Here is a 24351-nt window from a genome sequence, read left to right as displayed (position 1 = left end):
AAACTTTCCCTTTATTTTTTAGTAGTTTACATTTAACACAGTTATGTACTGTATTTGCGTGCTTTTTTTTTGGCGTGTGCGTGTGTGTGTGTGTGTCTCTGCTATTTGCTTATTTCCGGTTCCAAATGAAGTATGTGGTTGACCAGTCAGTTCATAACTCTGGGGCTCTATTGTACATGAAGTCCTTAATCCAGATTTGTGCCTAATAGTGTCACAAAACAATTGAAGATTAAGTGCATACATGCTGTAATTTATCAGTACCTCCTTTTAGGTCCTGCTTTTCTCAAAGCAAGACTTAAAAAGCTCAAATTTGGTTTGTCTAGTTTTTGGTTAGGCCTTGCAAGACAAAGGAAGAATCTGAAATGCACATGTACAGCTGAAATTCATATTTTATTATTTTATTCAAATTAGGAGACCTAACACTTTCCAGAGTGAAATAAATAAATTTACCAATAGTAGTAATCTGTGAAAAATCCGATAGGTTATATCTATAACAGACATTTGATAGCTTTAATAATGGTTAAGGTTGCTAAGCATTTTTAATAGATCTTTGTTTGTTAAACTAGTAAATTGTTAATATGACATGCACATAAGGCATTGGTCTTAAGTAAGAATTTACTTGGTTTGAGAAATTGGCTTTGATTTGTGATGTGACTGTTTGAATTATATATAGATACGCACCTGTGTGCTGTAAGTTGAATGCATTGTAGAGTTCAAAAGCTTTGCAAGCAGACTAGTGACAAATTCTGTTTTTAAACTCACAGGAAACTAAAAGCAAAAACAGTAATAATGTTGTAAAACTAAGAGTTGAAATAAGATGATAGCAAGAGTTCCATCCTGTCATGTTTGATTAGCAACATTGCATAGTCTGTTTCTTTTTTTCTTCATGGTGCATTCCATATACCTTGATAAGTAATATACTATGACTTAAGGCTTGCATTTGACAAGGGAAGGCATTGAAAATACTATATATGAGCATTATGACAATTAACATTTCCAGAATAACTTTAGCTTTGGAATGTCTGACTTAAGGGTTGTACACTTTACATTGCTTTAATGATCTTGCATGTACTATAGTATTAATTACAGATGAATGCTCATTCACTCCTAACACAACTCATTTTCATAGTTTTTGTAGTCTAGAATATCCACTGCCATGTACAAATAAGAAATTGTGGGAGTTTTGACAGCCCTTTTTTTTAATCTAGCGTACATGTTCAAAGCAGTCACATGCTTGAGAACTAAATGGGTCTTAAGTGACCTAGTTAGACTCCTCGGTTTCCACCTTCTTGTTAAGTCATTGAAGCATATGTTAGATCAGTTATCTTTGTCCACTTCTCTTTGAGTGAGAAGTGCCTAAAACTTCAGTAAATATAAAATCTGCCTTCAGATGTGCTGAGACTTGCCTTTTTCCCCCACTCCTCACTCTATCCAGACTCAATTTCCCTGTCTTAGATGACTTCACTTGAGCCTCTATTTGTTCTTAGGACTTTTGTATTTTGGAGATGCTGATATTATGTAGGGGTTTTTCGGTTTGTTTCTTACTGCTTCCATCTCTCCTTCCTTCCTTTACATGTAATTCTTGCTTTTTGAATATATGAAGAATCTGGAACTGTGCCTGATATCTTGTAGGTTCTCTCTACATGGGCACACAAACACCCTCTCCAGACTATCTGTGATCCTGTTTTTTCTGTGCTTATGACCTGACATCATTGTCCATCTCCCTTTTGCTTTTTCTGGGTTCAGCCAAAAAGTTCTCTGAACAAAATTCAAGTTGCCCTAAACTAAAGAATAGCCTATTGATCATGAAGAAAATCATAATAGAAGCAAACATGTCTAGACTACTAAACACAGACAGTGTATTATTGTGTGCTGTACAAGAGACAGTGAAGACAGTCCCTGCCCAGATCTTGTAATCCATTATAGAATGCACAGTCTGTAAATATAATGCCAAAATAAAGTCTGATTACTTTTCATAGTAAAATCCTTTCTCTTGTAGTTCAAAGCAATCTTTCTGGCAGGTCAGTATGCGGTCACATGTCCCCAGAGTGTTCAGTGTAACCAAAAACACTTGCTCTGCATGGTTTGAATTTTAAAGTTCAGTATCAGGTCTCGTGTATAACCTGACTAGGGCCTCCTCTGGACAAAACACATGCTACTAGGTCTTTCATTTTCTTTTAATCTCAAAACAATCTTAATGTTTTCCTAATTCACACCTGTCTGAACATAATTCTCTCCCTTCTGTAAGTCCCCATTTTCAATGGATCCTTTCCAATAAACATTTCTTCTCCTGAAGAAAATTACTGTTATACCTCAGGATCTTCTTGACTAATTGTTAAAGTTAAACTTAGCAAAGTAGTTGTTTGGGGAATTCCACATTTTCAGGACCACTATTCTATCTAGTTTTTGTTTGTGACAAATGCATACAATTACTCATAGGCATAGTCTGACTTCTGTATTTGCGGGGGCAGCATGTGGGGATTGGTGGGGGGGATCTGAGTGTGGGGGATGGGACTTGGTGGGGTGGCTCTGGGTGGGGATTCAGGTATGAGGGGACTTGGCAGGGGGGTCTGGGTGCAGGGGTGGGGCTTGGCAGGGGGGTTCTGGATGCAGGAGGTGGGTCTTGGGGATTCAGGTGCAGAGGAGCTGTGTGTGGGGGTTCCAGATCAGGGGGGTGCTCTGTGGGGGTGGTCTAGATGCAGGGGGTGAGGCTTGGTGAGATGGGGATTCAGGTGCAGGGGGCTCTGTGTGTGTGGGGGGGGCGGTTCTGGATGCAGGTGGGTTGGGCAGATGCCCTACAGTGACCCCTCCCCCCTGAGGCTGAGGAGTGATGGGGGCAGGAAGCAGGATGGGGTGTGGGTAGAGCTGCCTCCAACCAGGGAGTTTCCTGTGGGTTGGCCCCAGCTGCTGTAGGGGAAGAGGAAGTCCCATTTCCCCCACCCCCTTAGCAGCTGACCCAGGCTGAATTCCAATTCCCCTAGGAGTAACTCAACTGGGCTGTACACTGCACAGACACTTGGGAAGCAGCTCAGCTGCCTGTCTCTCCTTGGTCTCTGCTGTCCTGCCCTCCCCTTACACAGAGCACACCTGGCTGGCGTCACTGGTCCCCCACCCCTGAACATTGCTCTGTGCCTGCCTAAGGGGCTGGGTGGGGGAGAGAGCAGAAACTCAAGGTACTCTGTGCTTGCTAGTCAGTTTCCCCACATGGGTTGTGCAGTGAATCAACAGGAGCAGCTCTCCTGCCCTCCCCTTATGCGGACCATGTTGGGGAAACTGCCCAGCAGGGTGGTGGTGATGATGTTCGTCCATCGTATTCGAAGAAGACCTTGACATCTAGCAGGTTGTGAGCTGTCCACAGTGCCTCCGCAGGTGGCTGGTAAGGCCAATACGGGCACGGAATGTTCTGCCACATGTCGGGCAGACGTGTGGGCACCACTGTTACAGCATTTACAGCTCTGGCTTTACGGAGTGCTCGCTTCTCTTGTGCTATGGTTATCCTTCTGGCTTCAGATGTCTGGCAGCCTTGGTGGATCAGCGTATGCCATGTCGATCGGTCTTGTGCCAGGGTTTCCCAGGAGGTGATGTCAATATCCAGGGACTTAAGAGAGGCTTTCAGCGTGTCTTTGTATCGCTTCTTTTGTCCCCCGTGCGATCGCTTTCCTTGAGACAGCTCACCATAAAAGAGCTGTTTGGGGATGCGGTGGTCTGGCATCCTTACAACATGGCCTACCCAGCGTGTCTGGGCTTTCATAAGCAGAGTGTAAACTGACGGTAGGCCTGCTCTAGAGAGGACTTCTGTATCTGGCACCTTATCCTGCCACCGGATCCTCAGAAGTCTGCGGAGGCAAGTCATGTGGAAATGGTTCAGTTGCCTAGTGTGCCTCCTGTATACAGTCCAAGTCTCACTGGCATACATCAGGGTAGTTAGCACTACTGCTCGATAGACTTTAAGCTTTGTAGCAAGGCTTATTCCACGGCGGTTCCACACGTTGGTCAGCAGTCCGCCAAATGCAGAACTTGCCTTGGCGATTCTGCAGTTGACCTCGATGTCAATTGTCACTGCGCGAGAAAGGGTGCTGCCAAGGTATGTGAATTGGTCCACTGCTTGCAGCTTTTGTCCCTTCACTATGATGGTGGGCTCTTGGTGTTGGGCTTTCGGAGCTGGCTGGTGCATCACTTTTTGGTTTTCTTTATGTTGATAAGGAGGCCGAAGTTATCGCATGCTGCTGCAAATTTATCCATGCTAGCTTGCATTTCCTGCTCTGATCCAGCATTCAGGGCACAGTCGTCAGCAAAAAGGAGGTCTCGTAACACAGTCTCCTTTATTTTGGTGACAGCCTGGAGTCTATGCAGGTTGAACAGTTTCCCATCAGTCCTGTATCTCAGGCTGATTCCCAAGGAACTGTTCTGAAAGGCGTCTGACAGCATGGCTGAGAACATTATGCTGAACAGGGTCGGTGCCAACACACATCCTTGCTTGATGCCGTTTGTGACGGGAAAGGCCTCTGAAGCTTCTCCGTCGTCCAGAACACGAGCTGTCATGCCGTCGTGGAACTGACGTACCATCAGGATGAATCTGTCAGGGCACCCAAACTTCGACATGATGCACCACAGACCTTCACGACTGACAGTGTCAAAAGCCTTGGTAAGATCCACGAAGATGGTGTACAGTTCACGATTCTGCTCTTGACACTTCTCTTGGAGCTGTTGGACTGCGAAGATCATGTCCACAGTGCCACGCTCTTTGCGGAAGCCGCACTGTGTCTCGGGTAGTAGACCCTGTTCCAGGTGGTCAATCAGGCGATTCAGCAACACTCGTGCAAGGATCTTACCTGCGCTAGAAAGCAGTGAGATTCCTCTATGATTATCGCAGACTTTTCGATTTCCTTTCCTCTTGTAGAGGTGTACGATGGACGCGTCTTTCAATTCCTGAGGAATGGACCCTTGATTCCAGAAGGACTGGAACAGCTGAGTGAGTTTGTCAACAAGCATTGCACCACCATCCTTATAGATTTCCGCTGGAATCGCATCAGATCCTGAGGCCTTGCCACTGGACAGCTGACTGATGGCCTGTAGGGTTTCAGTCTCTGATGGTGGATTCTGTCAATCGCCTCATTATTGATGGAAGATGGGCGGTTCAGTACGGATTGGAAATGCTCAGCCCAACGCTGTAGAATCAGAGTCTTCTCAGTAATGAGAGTTACACCATCTAAGTCCAGTAGAGGGGAACTCCCTGAAGGCCGAGGTCCGTACAAGGATCTAAGGGCTTCGTAGAACCGTTTGGCATCGTTTCTATCAGCAAACCTCTGGATTTCATCTGCTTTGGCACTCAACCAGGAGTCCTGCCTCTTGCGAAGCTTGCTCTGTACGGTCCTGCGAATGTTGTTGAAGGCATTTTTCTTAGCTGTTGACGACGGGTCGTTCTGATGAGCATGGTGAAGGTGGTGCTTTTCAGCAAGTAAAGCCTTGATCTCTTCGTCGTTTTCATCAAACCAGTCCTGCTGTTTCCTGTGTGAGGGTCCAAGAACCTTTAGTGCAGAAGAGTGCACAATATTTCGGAAGCGTTCCCAGTTCCTCTCAACATTTTCCTCTAATTGCAGCTCTGAGAGTTGATTGTCGAGATCTTCTACTAGTGAAGCTGCTGTGTTGGGGTTCCTCAGTTTACTGACGTTGATCTTTTTCATCACAGCTTTGTTTCCCTGCGGACGTCTCTTTGGCTTGATGTGAAGGCTTAATTTAGAGACGATAAGTCTATGATCAGTCTCCAACAGTCAGCACTCGGCATGGCCTTGGTCACCCTTACATCCTGTCTGTCTTTCCTCCGCACGATGACATAATCAATGAGATGCCAGTGCTTGGAGCGTGGGTGCATCCAGGACGTCTTTTTGCGAGTAGGCAGGCGGAAGATGGTATTAGTGATGATCAGATCATGAGCCACGCATGTCTTCAATAGTAGTAGGCCATTGCTGTTGCATTTGCTGATTCCATTTTTTCCAATGACGCCATTCCAGGCAGAGTGATCGGATCCTACTCTCGCGTTAAAATCGCCAAGTAGAATCAGCCTGTCGGTGCGCTTCACGGATGAAAGTAGGGCATCGAGATCTTCATAAAACTTGTCCTTTACTTCATCCGAATTCGTCATTGTGGGTGCGTAAGCGCTGATTAGTATAACTTGCTTTCCTCTCGGTAGTGGAAGATGCAGTGTCATGAGTCGATCGTTCACGCCCTTGGGAAGACTGGCAAGTTTGCGGACAAGATGTTTCTTAACCGCGAAGCCAACTCCAGATTCACGACGTTTGTCACTGCTGCGTCCACACCAGAAGAATGTGTAACCACCTCCTATTTCTGTGAGCTGACCTTCGTTGGCTAGACGAGTTTCACACAGGGCCGCAATATCGATGTTAAATCTTGCGAGATCTCTGGCGACCAGGGCTGTTCTTCTTTCTGGTCGATCTGCTGAGGGGTTGTCTTGAAGCGTGCGTACATTCCATGTACCAATAATGAGTGGTGTCACCTTGCATTTTGTTGTTTGAAATTTTGTTATTCGACCGCATAAGATGGGGTCCCCTCCAGCCGCGGAGGGTTCTATGAAGCAAACAATGTTTAGGGCACCTTTTCTAGCCCCTTCCTCTTACTACGGAGGTGAGCAGTGCGGTCCTAAAGAGGGCTGCTCAGTCACTCAGGTAGACGCCGAATCCAGCTGTTGCTTCGGTCAGCAAGAAGACGACCATTAGACCTGAGCCGCCTGTGTGCAGGTCCGTGGCTACAGCTCCCAGTGTATCCACACCTGCTGCTTCGTCGCTTGCCCATCGCCACAGGACTTTAAAGTTTACGGGAATTGGCGGGATGTCAAGACTTGCGCATAAATTGGATTAAAGTGAGGGAGAGGTGCGCATAGTCAGCCTCACTCTCTCTTCCCAGACTCCATCTTGCTCCAATGGCAGGACAAAAGTCGAGACAGTTGGAGATGGGCTGGGCGCAGTGGTTGACCAGGGCGTCTTTCGCATCTTGCCGTGCTCTTAGCGTACCACGTCGCTTGCAGAAACCGCCTTCATGACCGTTGGTCCTATTCCAAAAGGTCTCATCCGCTCAATCCGCCGGAGTCTGTCTTCACATGCTCGGGATAGACAAGGCCCTATCTCACCGAAGGTCTATGCCCGACGGCTACCCTCAACCTGGTTTGGCCAGCCTGTCGAAGCTGTTACCCGGGGTGTGGCAGCTGCGCATGCTACAGCTACTAGGAGCCACAGGTGAGAGCTGAGTGACAGGTGGGGACCAAAGGTGGACGAGCTGCCCTGGAAGGACACGACATGCCCCTACACCAGAGGTGCTACCCCTCCCTGAACACCCCCATACGCCCAGCAGGGTACAGAGCTCCTGGTGTCACTACTAGCCCTGTCCTACATTCCTCCGCAGGGAGGAAGCAGGGCTAAGGGAGAAATCTGGGCATCCCCCTCCCAATGCATTGCTTCTGCAACATATCCAGTGAGGGTACGGGGGGGCTATCCACCCCCCCAATCTCCACCCATGCAATTAATCCGTTTACTCACACTGTTGTTGAATGCAAACTAGATACACAGTTGTGCACCTTGTTTGAGACTGTCCCTTAAAGTCATTCATTGGGTTTAATAGTTAACATGCACATTGAGATGACTAGGGACAGGTCTCAGCTGTTTCAAACTAAATTTATGTTAATTTTCCAAATGCAGACTGATGTAACTTTCAGCCCTAAGGACTTAAAACTTTCTTAATTCTTAAATTACAGTTTGTAGTCTATGTTTAAAAATTAGATCGACTTTGCTGTGTTGCTTAGAGCTATGAAAAAGTTTTGTGCCCTTAGCGCCGTAGTTAGATCGATCCAACCCCTAGTATAGCTGCAGCTAGGTCAACTAAAGAATTTTCCGTCAACCTAGCTACCACCTCTCAGAAAGCCACATCCATAAATCAGTCTATCTGCAGACCATTTTTGCGGCTCAGATGCAGATACAAAACTTGTATCCCCACGGGGCTCTACTCATGTACTTTGTCCTTTGTAAGCTTCATTGTGCTTCTTTGAGACAGCTGTTTTGACAATTCATGATAGTTGATAGCTTTTTTTTTTCTGACCCCATTGATGCTTCTCCTTCAAAGACCATGGGCTAAGAATTACTGAATGGAATGGAACACATGAGTGAAATACTCGTGGTGGTCTGACCTATTGAAGAGGCAGGCAGATGCACTCTGCACAAGCTAGAGCCTTTGCAGTGCTTCTGTATGGATTGCTCTGGCCAGGAGGAAATTATGCTTCCTAGAAAGTTGGAGATGAAAGAAGTTACTCTTTGCCACTGGTGCTACCTGGTTATTGAGGCCTGTTACTAAGACTCCTAGGCTGCATATCGCTTTTAGTGGAGGAAGACACCTTTGAGAGGGAAGTCAGTGTCTTGACCAGTTCTTCAGAATGTTTCCCTCTTCCTACAAACATCTCTTCAGTTATGCATGGATTTAGTGTTAGCCCTTTTATCCAGATGTCACGGAAGGCATTGTGACATCCCTGTGATGGTGTTAGTTATACCTTTGGAAAATAATGCAGCTAAATATGTTTGTCATATTGTTGACATCTCACTACATCTCCAAACAGTGATATGGTAGATATTAATGGGATTGTGCAAGTGAGGTCTTTTGGGGAAGAGGAGTAGTTGCCCAGCACTACATTCATGCTCCTTGATCATTACCTGTTAGGTTTACTCCCTCTGGGGCACCTGGCATTGGCCACTGTCAGTAGACAGGATACTGGACTGGATGGATCTTTGGTCTGACCCAGTATGGCCGTTCTTATGTTCCTTTTGGAGAGAAATGATTTCAGTCATGACAATGCTGTAATATCTATCCCAGTTATGTCCTGTAAGCAGGTTAGTAGTAGTTTGTGCTGTGTGTCAAAAAATATCTGAAACCCAATTAAAAGGATTTAGGATATTGGTAGATGTCTTGATTCCTAACTGTCAGGATACTTAAGCACTGGAATAAATTGCCTAGGAATCTCCATCACTGGAGACTTTTAAGAGCAAATTAGACAAACACCTGTCAGGGATGATCTAGATAATACTTAATGATATGATTGCAGGGGACTGGACTAGATGACCTCTTGAAGTTCCTTCCAGTCCTATGATTCTATGTATAGCTTGGCTGCCACCACTTGCTGACTTTGGCTAAGATAAGTGTGGCTGGAAAGCTAAGTTTATCTAGGCTTTGCAAAAAGATCTCAGATTTTACTTCTGAACAGTTATGTAATAAAGACTATATCTAATTTGCAGTTTATAGAACTAGTTAATTTTCACAAACTGTACATTATGAATAATATCTCTTCCTTAGTGGAGCTCACAGGAATTGGTCCTCATGGACAGCACTTGATTGGATGTGCTTTATTGACTGAACTCTAGCTAATCAACCGACTAGGTAGTGCAAACATCTATAGTGTTAGGATAAGGTAATCTGATCTTCATGGGCTTTATCTTCAAAACATTTATCATTTTTTGTGAAAATATAAATGCTTTTCTGCATCATAGTACTCCAGGTGAGGAAACTGCACTCATACATATGCTACAAGACTAAGGGCTTGTCTACATTTGACATTTATTGCGGGTTAACTTATTTTTCTTTAGTGACTTGTGTCCACATACAAAATCTTCTAGTGTGAGTCATCTGGCATTTTAAAGTACGTTATTGAATCCACTTAAAAAACCCACTTCCAGGGAAGTGGGATGAGAGTACCCATCACAAAGTAGGTGTGGATACATCTCCGTCCTGAACAACTGTTGCATATCTGCCAAGTCCTTGCACTTCTATCATATACAGCTTTGCCCATTACCTGGATTATTGTTTTGTTTACTTGTATACCTGCTACTTCTCCGGGGTTATCCTGAATGGATGTCACTTTCCTATTTAAAAGCTGGCGTGCAGCCATGTGCTGTCCTTTGTGGTTCCAGCTCCTGGGGATTCACATACCTGTTATGACTGCTCAATCATCAGGAGTATGTCCTGGACTTCGTTGCCATCTGGAGAGTGGAGTGTGTACAGGCTCATCTGAATTCTAGCCACTGCAGTCAAAAAATCCCAGAATGCATAAGTGATGGAGCAATAAACCACAGGATGTCCCACCAGAATACCTAGTACTTATTTTGAAACATTGCTGTACTGTGTGGCTGCATTGATACAAGGAAAAAGTACCTTAATCATCTTAACAGTGCAGTGTGTGTGCACTGCTTACATCACAGTTATTGCAGATAACAGATACATAAACACCGCAAAAAGTTTCTAATGTAGACATGCCCTAATGCTATTCCCAATATAGCTGATGTTCCTGGAGGTTCAGGCTTCCGAGGCTGTTTCACAGAGAAATCTATTAAAGCTGGAATGAAGGGGAAGATGTCTGCATTTGATATCCTGCAGCACGGGCTGATTTTTGGTTGCTTGGTATGGAATGCCAGAGGTTTTTTTGCTGGTATAACAGCTGTAGTAGCTATTCTTCATTCAAGGAATTTTGGGTTGCTTTGGTTCAGAGACTGCAAGCAATCTTTCTGTACTGGGAACTATCCAGAACCTGAGATGAAACAGCAAATCCATAGTTTCTCAATCAGTTCCTATGAACTATGACTGAAACAAGATTAACTTATAACTGATAAATATGAGTTTAAAGGGTTAAGATGACTTGTTGGAGGTTGCCATTTGTCTAGGAACAGTTGGAGTATGTCTTTTTTTCCCCTAGGGCCATCAGGCAAGGAGAAAAGGGTACCTAATCTGCTCCAAAATAAATGAGAAGGGAGCAGTAGATTCATACACAAGGTACTAGATTAAAACATTCTAATATTCAAAACTATAAATCTATTTTTAATTGTCACATGCTGTCCAGGCTTTTCAGAAGAAGATAACCTGCACTCTGGAAAAATGTGCCTCTATTCCTCTCCCAGCTTTTTCAGTAAAAAAAATCTAACGTAGAGGTCAGGCTCGAGGTGTTCTGGGCCAGGGAATAAGGCTAAAGAAAAGGAGACAGTCACTTCTTGGGACGCAGTTTACCTTAATGTAAAATTTCTGCATACTAATAGTAAAGACTCTTGTGACCCCTTGAGGATACAACATATCTGCTGAAGTTGACCTTCAGAGATGTTTCTTAAAAATGAGCTTGTGCCCTCTTTCTACCTGATGTAGAAGGAAGGCCTGACTTGTTTGAAAGTGTCTTTTCTTGTTGTTTTTTTCTTATAAAGTAAGGAATGTAAAGTCTGGTCCTTCCTTATTTTCCAGGATATTGTTCTGGATGTCTGAGATGTGTATTTTGAACTCATTCCTTAATTGAGAGAGTGAGAAGCTTAAATCTTTAGCAGCTAAACAATTTCTCAAATTTTATATCTGTTTATAGCTGAAATTATCAAGGTATCAACCAGACTGTTAAACTACTTGTTAACAATAGTTATCACACTCAGATGTGTTACCATTTCATACCAGGTTTCTCAAGCAGATGCAACTTGACTTTCTAATGCAGAAAACGTTCTTTTGGGAAAACCTTTCAGGTTGCCTTATAAAAGATCAAAAAGGACATTTTTTTTCTTTGTAGATCATCTTTAACTAAAAAGGCCATCTTGTTTTGCCTGCTTCTCTTCACAGGACTGCAGCTATACATTTAAGAGATTCTAGCTGATCTCTTTTAAAGACAGTCTCTTGTAAGTGTTTCACTTTGTGTTAACTGATTGATGTAAACTTTCAAAAATCCCCTGGTGTTCCCATTGATTTAAGTGAATAATTTTTTTGGTCCTCATTTTGCCAACAGCCTGCTAGTGAGCTGCAAGTAATCTTCACAGAATAAATTAACATTCATAGCCATACAGTTTTGAAACAGAGAGTTGTTTTTAAATAGTCTTCAGCAGTCTAACGTACATGACAGTTAAGCCAAGTTTAATAGGAAAACATTGACGTTTCTTTTAAAAATAAGCTCACGTTTGTCCATCAGAAGGGGAAGCTGGCTGGTGTGTGCACATGAACTAAGCAAACAGGAATTGCAGAGTTGGCTGTGTATACATGTGCGGCTGTGTCTGTGTTCTGAAAAATGGGAACTGTAGTTCTTCATCAGTGATAGCAATAGTCTCGCCAATTGGTGGAGCTTCAACAGTGGGGAGAAATAGTCCTCCTTTTTCCTTCTGTCCGTGCATGTGTGTGTGGAGGTTTGATGCCGTGTGGTCTGGTTTAGTTAAGTACTGGAGTTGCTGCCTGTAGACAAACTTTGTTGGTTTAAAAGCACTTCTGAATGTCTGAACTCTTCAGTTTCATTTAAATGTTTTAAGCTTTCATTCATGATTATATAATAAATGCACACAAAAGTATCTGTTATTTTTCCCCTTCTTCTGTTAGCTGTCATCTTCTGGCTCGAATTTTTTTCCATGATTGCCTTACCTTGCTTTTTTACAAGGATGACTACCTTTTCTGTCTTCTATCCTAGCACTCAATACTTTTTGCTGCTGACCTGCAAAGGATTCCTGGTATTTTGTTTTGGTATGTCTACACAGCAAAGAAAAACCTGCAGCTGGCCATGCCAGGCCACTCTGGGATCCTGTAGCATGGGAGAGTTCCAGAGCCCTGCAAACCACAGTTGGCTGGCGGTTTTTCTTGGCTGTGTAAACATATCCTTTGCCTTGTTAGATGCTGATAAATAACTTCACCATTTTGCATGTAGGTTCTTTTGGGTCTGGGTAACCAGTATCTGTATTTATATGCATGTATATAAGTTTTTAATTTTGTCTTTGTGCCAGGAGGTATTTCTCTTCCTTCGTGCTTAGCTTGACAAGACTCAGGCATACTGTTTATTGTTCCCTCTTATTTTGACTTTTAATAAGTGTCCCAACTGGCTTTCTTGGTTGTCACAATCGCTTGTTAGAATACTGGGCACAAACTAACCTTAGTTTGCAACAGCTGTGGTTCCTTGGGTTTTCCAGATAACCAATAGTTCTCCACGAGGGCTCCTAATGCATGTTAGGTAAAGCTGTTCATTGTGACTCCAGCGGGAAGAGGGGGCATTCTGAACTGCCTGAGCAGGAAGGATTGTGTTCTTTGATCTTGGGAGGCTACAGTAAAGTTGCATTAATCAGGCTGAGTAACACTAAGGATAGTGTAATTAATATTAAGACCTTCTCTGGGAACCTCGTCTGGGTTGTGCTGTGTGTATGACTCTTAATTGAAATATGCCATGTTCAGTGTTTAAGGATTTCTGTCTGAGCTTCTGGAGTCACTTTCTGTGAGATCTCTTTAATAGTGACAGTGCTTTTTAGGTGTAACTTACATATTTTACTCCGTGGTTTGTTTATTACATTATAGTTACTAAAATATAAAGCTTCATGGTAGTTGAAAGATGCTACGTAACTTCAATGCTAATGCTATAGTTCTGACAGATTTGTCTTGTATGGAGACCATAGTGGATGTGTAACTTTGGGAGTGGGGAAGTTACGGAAACTAAATTTTACTCAAGAAATTTCTACCTTCTTCTGCTGTTACTTGTGCTAAAGGTACTAATGGCAGTGATGCTGGCTTTTTATTTAATATCTTTTTTTACTCAGTCCTGAACTGGATACTAGTTTGGTTCCCAGCACAGAGATTTAATCTTCATTTAAAAAAAAAAAAAACCTGTAGTTTCACATTATGGGTGCCAGCCACCAACTTAAATATCTAAGTTGCTGGTGGACAAATAACCTTTAAGAACTACTGCCAAACTGTGTGTTTTAAAAAGGAAAAAAAGTCACACTTCTACCTAGAATATTTTTTACCTAAAGTTATTAATAATTGAAATATCAGGTGGAAAATCTCTCTTCAGTTTTACTTCGTGTTTGACAGCATTCTTATTCAGATCTTTCACAAACCAGAAGAGTAACACCTTTTTTAAATTTGCAAAATTACTAATATTGCAAATACTACTGTAAAACTACAAATATTGCATGAGGTGTTGGGGCCTCAGCTTCTAGCTCTGTTCTGACATTTATTTCAAGTGGATGGTGTCCTTTTAAATATCCCTATCTCTTCTCTCTTGCAAACTGAAAAGTTTATAACTTTTTTTTTCCTGCCTCTTGAACAGAGCAGTGCTTTGCAGATCCCTGAGGTAATCTAGTGTTAACATTTAAGAAAATCATTCTGTAAATGGTACTAATGTATTAAAGTTCTTTACAAAGGAACAATGACTCTTCTTTTGTTTTTAGGAAATACACAAAAAGGAACCCATAGAAAAGGAAGTAAATCTTCACCTGTTACCAGGTAACTGCTGTGTTGCATTGTTTTTTGAATTTAGAATTCAAAATTATGTCTTCTCATGAAGATGTGGCTATATAAAAATATTCTCGTTTGTTTGGTGCAGTAGACGCTCAAGAGACATCGGTATCTTGAGTAGTAAAATAGTGGATGTGAGGTAAGTAACCACACAGGCTGAATGTTCTGTTTGCATCTGCATGGATTGTTCTAAAATGCAAAGTTGGTATTTCTGTTGGACCTTGAGTGCTGTGTTTATAGGTGTCCTGCATGGGAAAGAATTGTGCCCATGTTTTACGTTTCTTTATTTTATAAAGAAGACTTAGAAGGAATTTAGGAAAATATCTCTCTCTCTCTCTCTCTCTCTCATATTCATATATATATAATATTAGAAATTTTAGGTTGTGTTTTGGCTGAAAGCCTGATTGGAGAACTAATGCAATGACCTCAAGAAAAGAGTGCAAGTTGAGCTATTGAAAATATTTTTAGTTACAGTTCAAAATTACTCTTACGTTTTTTTTACAACTTTTTTTATTCAACTTCAGAAACTAACCTTTTAGATAAAAAGCTTTTGGTAAAGATAATCCCTTTCCCCTTTGATTAAGATGTTAGGAATCACAGTAAAACATCCCTGAGATATTCCAAATGTTTTCCAACAAAAATGGGAGAATGTAGCAGTAATAAAATAAATTCAGGCCTTTGCATTCTTCATAAAGATGTTAGCAAGGGCACAAGCCCAACTGTTTAAAACTCTTTAGTCCACTTTTAAATCTTTCCTGTGTCCTATAAAAAGTCAACAAAAACTAGTGGAGTTAGCATTAAGCCTGGAGGTCAGTCTTTGCATGTGGGGTATAGAGCTTAATTCTGGCCATCACCGATCCATAATGACACTTACAAATGTGATATTAAGCCCTTGGAATATCCTCTGTATCTGCAGAATCTGTATACTGTTGGTAACCTATCAAATGCACGTCATGATTCCCAAACAAAACATCATTACGATAATTAAGGGTGTAGGTAGAAATTGATGCAAAGCATTAGAATGCTGTAGGTTACAAACACTGAGAAAAATTTATAATTGAGAGTTGATTTCATGAAAAGGAGTTGGCTTTAATCTCCCAAGACACTCAGTGAAGTCCCTGTCTATAGCACAGGGAGGCAGCATTACTTTAAGCTTCTCCAGCAATATGCCTCCAATTTGAACCTGGAGCAGCCACTTAGATTGGACCCACCTTTACATCTAAACTCAATATATTGCTTAGATGTAACTGTCCAAAGGGTACAAATTTTAATATGGACATTTGTCCATTAGAAATTAAGATCAGCAGTTCATTTCAAAGGCTATTGATCAGGTTTGGAGTTTAAACTTGAACCAGTAATCTAAAGATAGAATGTCTAGGTGAGAAGACATCAGTCCCATGAGCCATTTTCTCTGATTTTTCTGGCACTTCTGTGACATGGTAAACTCAGCCAACCAATGCATAGGAAGTTTGGACTCAGAGTCAATGCTGAGTTGGAGTTTGAAAGATGACTTTGTGTATTAATATCTAGAATGTCCCATTACACTGCAAGCTAAGACTGTTTATTTCAATCAGGTGAATTGCTGCTCTGTGAGGCAAACACCGTATTAAAATGTGTACAAGAAGATGGGTCAAATCGTGGAGCCTGCGGGAAACTCATTTGCACAAACTTCAAGATTGCTTTTCTTGGTGATGAATCTGCTTCGGATGATAATGTAGGAAGACAAACTTCATTTGGCTAAGTCTTGTGAATGTACTTCTTAGTAGCAAGTAATATACACTGCTTCTATGCGGTCTCTTTTTCCTCCCCTGGTAGAGAGAATGTTATAAAGAAATGAAATGGAAAGCTTTGTAGCAAGCCTTGAGCACCACAAACTCACTAAACCCAGTTTGTACACTCACTGTCCCCACAGGACCCCCTGTGGCACTTAATGAGTAGCAACAGCAGTCATGACAGAACTTTTATTTCTTGAGTCCATCTCTTCTGTGAGAAGTCACAATTTTCTCCTCAAAAGCACCAATTGTTATGTCCCAAAGAGTCAGAACAGAGTGCTATGATAAAACTAATGCTGTCCTGTTTCTAGGTGAAATCTCAGTCTCTAGTTCTCATGGCCTGTTTTAGAACTACTACCACACTATTGAAAATTGTTCCTGAGAATAATGCATTTTATATTATTATACTCCTAAGTTTTAGGGAAAAGATTAAGTCTATGGTTATTGCAAGTGGGGATGGGTTTGACTAAAAGCGTTCTTTTGAATAGACCAGTGCAAGCCCCTGTGGGCACTCTTTTTAACAAATTTAAACCTGGTTTATATCCATTCCTTGTGAGTCGGTAAGGAATCTGTATAGGTCAAGTTTAAATCTATTTGAGTGTCCACACAGGGGCTTTTACTGGTTTAATTAAATCTTAAAAACACCTCTTTAGTTAAAAACAAAATACAACTTTATTTAGACCTGTGCAACTTGTAATGTAGAGTCTAGTCTTAGGTTCCAGAGTAGCAGAGTCTAGTCTTAGTTACTTATCTGGCCCCATTACTATAGTGTTTGAATGCCCCACAATCTTTTTATCCTCAAACCCTTGTGAGGTACAGAGCTATTAGTCCAGAGGTCTCAAAGTCAAATGACCACAAGGGCCGCATGAGGTATAGTGCATTGGCCCAAGGGCCACATCACTGACACTCCCACCCTCACTGCCCCAGGCCCCGCTCCTACTCCACCCCTTCTATGAGGCCCCGCTCTTGCCCTGCCTCTTTCCACCCCCTTCCCTAAAGTCCCCACCCCAACGCTGCCCCTTCCCTGTCACTGAGGGGTGCAGGGTCTGGCAGGGGGCTCAGGGCAGGGAGTTGGTGTGTGGGGTGCAGCAGGTGGCTCAGGCAGGGAGTGCAGGAGGGGTGTGGGGTGTGGCAGGCTCAGGGCAGTTTTAATTGCACTGTTAAACAGAATACCAATTGAAATTTATTAAAACAGTTCGGATGTTTTTTCTACATTTTCATATGTATTGTATTCTCTGTTGTAATTGAAATCCAAGTGTATATTTTTTATTACAAATATTTACACTGTAAAAATGATAAACAAAAGAAATAGTATTTTTCAAATCACCTCATACAAGTACTGTAGTGCAATCCTTGTCCTGAAAGTGCAACTTACAAAGGTAGGTGTTTGGGGGTTTTTTTGTTACATAACTGAAACTTCAGAGCCTACAAGTCCACTCAGTCCTAATTCTTGTTCAGCCTATCGCTAAGACAAATAAATTTGTTTACATTTACAGGAGATAATGCTGCCTTCTTCTTATTTACAGTATCACCAGAAAGTGAGAACAGGCATTGGCATGGCACTTTTGTAGCCTGCATTGCAAGGTATTTATGTGCCAGATATGCTAAACATTTGTATGCTCCTTCATGCTTGGGCCATCATTCCAGAAGACGTGCTTCCATGCTGATGATGCTCGTTAAAAAAAGAATGCGTTAATTAAATTTGTGACTGAACTCCTTGGGGGAGAATTGTATGTACCATGCTCGGTTTTATCCTCATTCTGCCATATATTTCATGTTACAGCTGTCTTGGATGATGACCCAGCACATGTGTTCTTAAACAGAACAACTTTCACTGCAGATTTCACAAAACGCAAAGAAGGTACCAATGTGAGATTTCTAAAGATCGCTACAACACTTGACCCAAGGTTTAAGAATCTGAAGTACCATCCAAAATCTGAGAGGAATGAGGTGTAGAGCATGCTTTCAGAAGTCTTAAAAGAGCAACACTCCAGTGTGGAAACTACAGAACCTGAACCACCGAAAAAGAAAATTAACCTTGTGCTGGTGGCATCTGACTCATAATGAAAATGAACATGTTGGTCCACGCTGCTTTGGATTCTTATTGAGCAGAACACATCATCAGCATGGATGCATGTCCCCTGGAATGGTGGTTGAAGCATGAAGGGACATATGAATGTTTAGTGCATCTGGCACGTAAATATCTTGCAGTTCCGGCTACAACAGTGCCACAAGAATGCCTGTTCTCACTTTCAGATGACATTGTAAACAAGAACTGGGCAGTATTATGTCCTGCAAATGTAAACAAACTTGTTTGTCTGAGCAATTGTCTTAACAAGAAGTAGGACTGTGTGGACTTGCAGGCTTTAAAATTTTATATTTTATTTTTAAATTTTTTTGTACATAATTCTACATTTGTATGTTCAACTTTCATGATAAAGAGATTGCACTACAATACTTGTATTAGGTGAATTGAAAAATACTGTTACTTTTTTTTACAATGCAAATACTTGCAATCAAAAATAAATATCAAGTAAGCACTGTACACTTTGTATTCTGTGTTGTAATTGAAATCAATATATTTGAAAATGTAGAAAATATCCCAAAATATTTAAATGGTATTTTATTATTGTTTAACAGTGCGGTTAATCACGATTAAGTTTTTTTTAATCCCTTGACAGCCCTAATATAAAGTGTGAAAATTATGGGATATGGATGGTATTATGGGATAGAGAAAGTTGCATGTTGAGGTCTGATCTCTCAGCACTTGTCCTTTCTATCTTGCAACACATTATGAAATGTTCCCAAAAGGCATCATGCTAGATGGCAGCACATGACATACTGGGATACCTACCCATAGTGCTTTACATCAGCCTAAGTGCTCTTGGTGAGTACTTGCTGCATCGCCATAAGCAGCCAAATATGCACATGCATGAGCGATATAGAGACTTTGGCACCTGTAGGCCAATGTAACTGGCGTTGCCCAAAGTTTGTAGTGTAGACATGGGCTAAGTGACTCGCCTAAGGTCACATGGGAAGTCTGTGGTAGAGCAAGGAACTTGAACCAAGGTCTCCCAAGTCCCAGTGTAGTGCCTCAACCACTGCACCACCCTTTGCAAGATGTGTAAGTCAAGGTATTGTCTGAACAGGTCTTGCACAGCTGTGAAGAAACCTTGATTTGAAGCTAGCTAATTCTGGCTGTTTACACCCTTCTTCCTATTCTCTTTTTCCCCCTCCAGCCCAGGAGATCTTCAAAATAGTCTAGGGAATTGACATCTTCCCTATTACTTAGTTTACTTCGACTGTGAGCTCTTCAGAGTGGGGATGACCTTATGTTTGTACAATGAGATCCCAGTCTTTGATTGAGCCTTTGAGTGCTCCAACAATACAAATAAATAATCCCCTTATTGGCTTTGAAACTCTCAACTGTTACCTTTTGTCACCTGGAATCTGGTAGAAATGTTAGTCGTCTCTAGAATGTGAATAGCTGCATGACACATGTTCAGTGTCTGTTCTAAATTAGACATATTAGACAATTAAGTTCATATGGAAAAAAATCAAATTTTAATTTAAAGTTAGTACAGTTAAAAACATTTATTTGGAAGACTTACACTTGTAACAGTCAATGCCAAAAAATCAACTTAATTACTGCTATGCTTAATATATAGAAGCAACAGAATGCATCTGCCAAAGTGACTTAAAAATTATACTGAACTTGAGCAGGTTTCACAGAGCAGTGTTTTTCAGTGGCACTGGAACAAAATGACTTCCTTTTTTTCTGAGGTTAATCTAGGAACTGAAGCACTGAGTTGGTGTCTGAGAACAGAAACCCAAGGTTATTTTAGATCTATTACTCAGCCAAACCCTCCCCCCAAAATTCTGTACAGCTAATTTTATGAATTAAACTCGTTGAAGCAAGATTCTAATCTCATGTGTGTAGTGTATGTTTCTTGTAGAAGCCTAGTATAGTATACTTGATACGCATGGCAATACATCAGACTAAGATTAAGCCCATTCTGAAAATTAAATTCTAGTCTAAAAAGTGACTGCAAAGCTAGCATGATTTAATTTCAAGTTTGTATAATTGATTTCTGTAATAAATACGCTCAGTTGACAAGCAAAACTCTTTAACTATAAACCCTGCAAACTTGTGTGGGATTTGAAAACCACTTTGGGTTTTCTTACTCACATCACTATCAATAACAAGTTCTGCAGACCAGATTTTGCCTGCCTTTTCAGATATTATATAACTGAAAACTACAAAACAATTTGGAGCAATACAAACTAGTTCAATCTCCTACTCTAGCTTTGAAAAGCCAATAAGTTAAAAATAGATATTTACTTGTCACTAAAGTAAATATATCTTTACCGAATACATAGGATATAGCTCTCGAATGAGAAGGTGCCATTGTTTAGTTTGACTATAATGGGCTTTATTGACAGGAATTTTGTATAACATGAAATGTTTTGTCTTATAGGAGCCAGAATTTAAGAATAAGATCATAGGAGAAAATGACATAACTCTGCATTGTATAGACCACATTTATGGAGGTAGGTTAGCTTCCCCATCTCCCCCCTCCCCATTCTGTCTTACATTCACATTACTCTAAAAACATGGGCCCAGATTTTTCAAAGTATTTAGCTATTGACAGTCAATGGGACTGAAAATGAGAATTAGGCTCCTAAATTAGTTAGGTGTTGCAGCAGCACCTTAATACCTTTTAAAAACCTGGACTCTGTACATTTTAAACTGGTGCTCTTGGTTTACAAATTTATCTATTTAGGATAACTAACATCATGGCAATGTAACTCTCATCACTTAACTTGGAATAAATAATAACGTGAAACATGGATGGATTTATTTATTTTACATTCATATGTCCTGTCTTTTCAAGTAAAGGTTGGATTGAACAGATTGAGCCCAAAATGCCACATAAGTCAAGGTGTGATACAGGTCTTACATAGCTTTAAAAATTCCTTGATTCAGGCTAATCCTGATAATTTACCCACTTCTTTAACCTGATAGATGAAATTGGAAATAATCTACATTTTGTCTACATATCTGGTTAGGCCAGTTTGGAAGTTAAATTAAGTGGGAGATATGATTCTTGGCAAAGTGCTCCCAGTAACATATTGGGTTAAAACTGGACCACATCAGTCCCCACACCTACTAAGCAACTGTAGTATATTTGATGCATGGAGATATAGAAGTGCTTCACTTTATTGGTTCTGGGTAATATTACATCAGAGCAATTTAAATATTGAGTTGCCAAGTGATTACTTCCTGCTTCTGTGGTGGACTTCTAGAGAAGTACCAACTCAAAATAAAAAACATTCCTTTCAGCATTATCTGAATGTTAGTAAAAGGGATGGGGAGAAAGGAAAACTAAGAAATTTGTACCAAATACTGGGTTCAGCTTACTTAAATTAAAAAGTCTCAAAGAAAAGTTTACTCTTTATAGTAGTGTTAAATAAAAATTGAAAACTAGTCTTGGAACTTGTAAGCAGTAGGATGTAAGCATTAGTGGAAGGAATAAAGTCTGGAGGAGAGTATGGAAGGGGACCTATGAACTCTTTGTTTGGGTTAGGATAGAAGGGGAGGGGAAAGGAATAGCCTTGAAAGAGAAAAGCAAAACCTGGTGGCATAAGAGATTGTGGTTATTGGTCACTGATGCAACTGTATAGTTGGCTTTGCTTATATGCCTTCAAGCGAGGGAAGGATCTGGAGGGCTTTGTGACCACTCTGGTGAACTTGAATTATTTAAAACACTTTAATTATCAGAACCTCATCTCAGTGTTTAGTGTGGTGTTAAAGATCTGCTCTCTACTGGACAATCAATTATAACCCATATCAGAGGAACAATGTATCAATACTTACATGTTTGGTTTTGCAGTGTTGCATAGCTGATGATGTTTGATGCTAAATGTGGCAAACTAAGAAAAATGATAGTCTGGTGGCTGTGTTGGCACCAAAGTTTAGTTTAGATAAGCACCCTATGGTAATTTTAAATTCTACCTGAACCGGTGGAGGTTTCCACTAGGCCCTATAGCTTTCCCATAAAACCGCCCAATTTCTGGATGATCTTCAAGGAAAGCCTATATGCTATCATGGTTTTATTTGAAGTGACAAGTAAAGTCATCTTTGCTCCCATGGCAACTTGGTGGGCTTCTTTCCCTGTCCTCTCTGCCACAACTTAATGCCCAAGCTGAAACAGCAGTTAACTGCTTGTGGGAAGCACCCAATAGAGCAGTGAACAGCATAAGAGAAGCCTCTGCCCTGTTCAGCTTACCAAAGGAATGGTACCATGTAGTCAGAATTAAGAACTGCAGCCAAAAACTCAGTTCTTCGAGTGATTGCTCATGTGTATTCCACAATAGGTGTGCATGCTCGCCACGTGCACCAGTGTTGGAAGTTTTTCCCCTAGCAGTATCCATAGGGGAGTGCCCCTAGTGACCCCTGGAGTGGCGCTTCCATGGTGCAGTATAAGGGGTGCTACGTGCTCCACCCACCCTCAGTTCCTTCTTGCCGCCAGTGAAGGTGCTTCGGAACTGCTCTGCTCCAGTTTTGCTGCAGCTCTTTCTCCAGAACTCTTGTTTTGTTCAGTGTATAATAGCTGTAGTTAGTAGTTTAGTTAGTGTGTGCGGGCCGGGGCATGCCCTGCACCCTGGGTTTTAAGTTGTGCAACACTTGTAGGCAATTAATGTCAGTGAGTGATCCACAGACGGACTGTTTACGCTGTTTGGGTGAAACCCATCTCAACGATCGCTGCAAGATTTGCAAGTCGCTCAAGCCTCGGACCAAAAGAGAGAGAGATTAGGCTCTGGGCCATCTTGATGGAGTCGGCGTTGACCCCCGACTCCAGCACACTGCTCCAAGTCGGCACCGGGTACCGTGGTGTCGGTGCGTGGCAAACCATGGCACCGGAGCAAGGCTGGGGGAGAGGCTAGATCCATGTTGGGCAGTCCTCGGTCCCCATCAGCCTCTAGGCCTCCGACTCAGGTCAAGCGGAGTAGCCTGGCCCATTTGGAGCAGGCTTTCCTGGATGTCCGGATTCCCTCCACGCCAGAGGCCCTGCAAGCAGCCCAGGATGCTTTTGTCCATACCAGTACCAAGAGCACTGCCAATGTTGACCCCGCAGTCCAGAGGCAAGCCGCTGCTGGGATCTCTGCAGTTGCCCCCGACTCGGTACCGGTCACAGTTGAGGGAATGTTCCCGACGCTGTTCGCTGCTCAGCGACCGTCCCGTGCGTAGTACCCGTACACAGGTTGCTGTCGACCCCTACCAGGATGTGTGGCTGGGTTCCAACTGACAGACTCCAGGCACTGCTCCGCCTCGAGGAGCGGACACCGACAGAACCGAGGCAGATGCCACCGAAGGCCTTCGTCTCAGAGGGGCTATCATAGCCGGTCGCGACACGAACGTCAACGCCATTCCTGGCTACAGGACCCCACCATGGCACTGCTCCCGCAGACACAGGCTTCGATTGCTGGTGCAGCGCCGTCGTGGATCTGCCCACCGGAGCCGATCGCGGCACAGCCGCTACCGTTGGTACCGTTCCTTCACGTCGGGATCACGATCTCGCGGTTGACACTGCTCCTGGCGCTGCCACTCCTCCCAGTCCAGGGAAAGCGGCAGGTTGTACGTCAGCCCAGCCTCTCTTCGTAGTCGTCCATTGATGGGTCAGGTCAGCCAGGCCAAACAGCCTGCAACTCTGGTGCCACAGCAGGTGCAGTGGCACCGGGCCCCATGGCCAGCACAGTGGTACCAGTGCGCACCGTGGCCCCCAACGCCCGTAGAGGCAGTCTCGGTCTGCCTCCCATCCTGGGTCCTCCAAGGGCAAACAGGCAGGGAAATGGCAGTTTTGACAGTATGCCAAGGGCAACCTACCAGTTCACATCAGGGATCCACCCACAATAAAGCTTCCCTTCTCCAACTGGTTGTATGCTTTTCTCAGACCAATGGGTCCTCAGCACCATCTCCCATGGCTACACCCTCCAGTTTACCTCTACCCTGCCCAACCACCCTCTGCTCCCGTCCCTCCTGGAGGGACCCGTCTCATGAGGCCCTGCTCGAGCAGGAGGTGGAGTGGCTCCTTGGCCTAGGAGCAGTGGAAGTGGTGCCAGCGGAGTTCTAACGCAAGGGATGATACTCCTGCTATTTTCTTATCCAAAGAGGAGCTCAGGCCCATTCTGGACCTGTGAGGCCTGAACCAGTAAATGGTAAAGCTCAAGTTTGCATGGTCTCCCTGGCCTCCGTCATTCCCTCTCTGGATCCCGGGGACTGGTACGCTGCCCTCGATCTTCC

The 24351-nt window shown here is 42.6% G+C and overlaps 1 protein-coding gene across 1 annotated transcript in view; it reads left to right on the top strand.

Annotated features, from left to right (window-relative positions):
* Positions 1 to 24351, top strand: part of MTMR12 (myotubularin related protein 12) — a 59459-nt gene that overhangs the window by 9096 nt on the left and 26012 nt on the right. Inside the window, exons 2-4 of the mRNA XM_045021516.1 lie at positions 14208 to 14262; positions 15849 to 15988; positions 20525 to 20597. Coding sequence (XP_044877451.1) covers positions 14208 to 14262; positions 15849 to 15988; positions 20525 to 20597 — 268 coding nt within the window. The remainder of the gene's footprint in view (positions 1 to 14207; positions 14263 to 15848; positions 15989 to 20524; positions 20598 to 24351) is intronic.

The sequence above is a fragment of the Mauremys mutica genome, chromosome 6, assembly GCF_020497125.1.
Source record: "Mauremys mutica isolate MM-2020 ecotype Southern chromosome 6, ASM2049712v1, whole genome shotgun sequence".
Taxonomy (NCBI): Eukaryota; Metazoa; Chordata; order Testudines; family Geoemydidae; genus Mauremys; species Mauremys mutica.
This window is presented reverse-complemented; position numbering and strand designations above follow the sequence as displayed.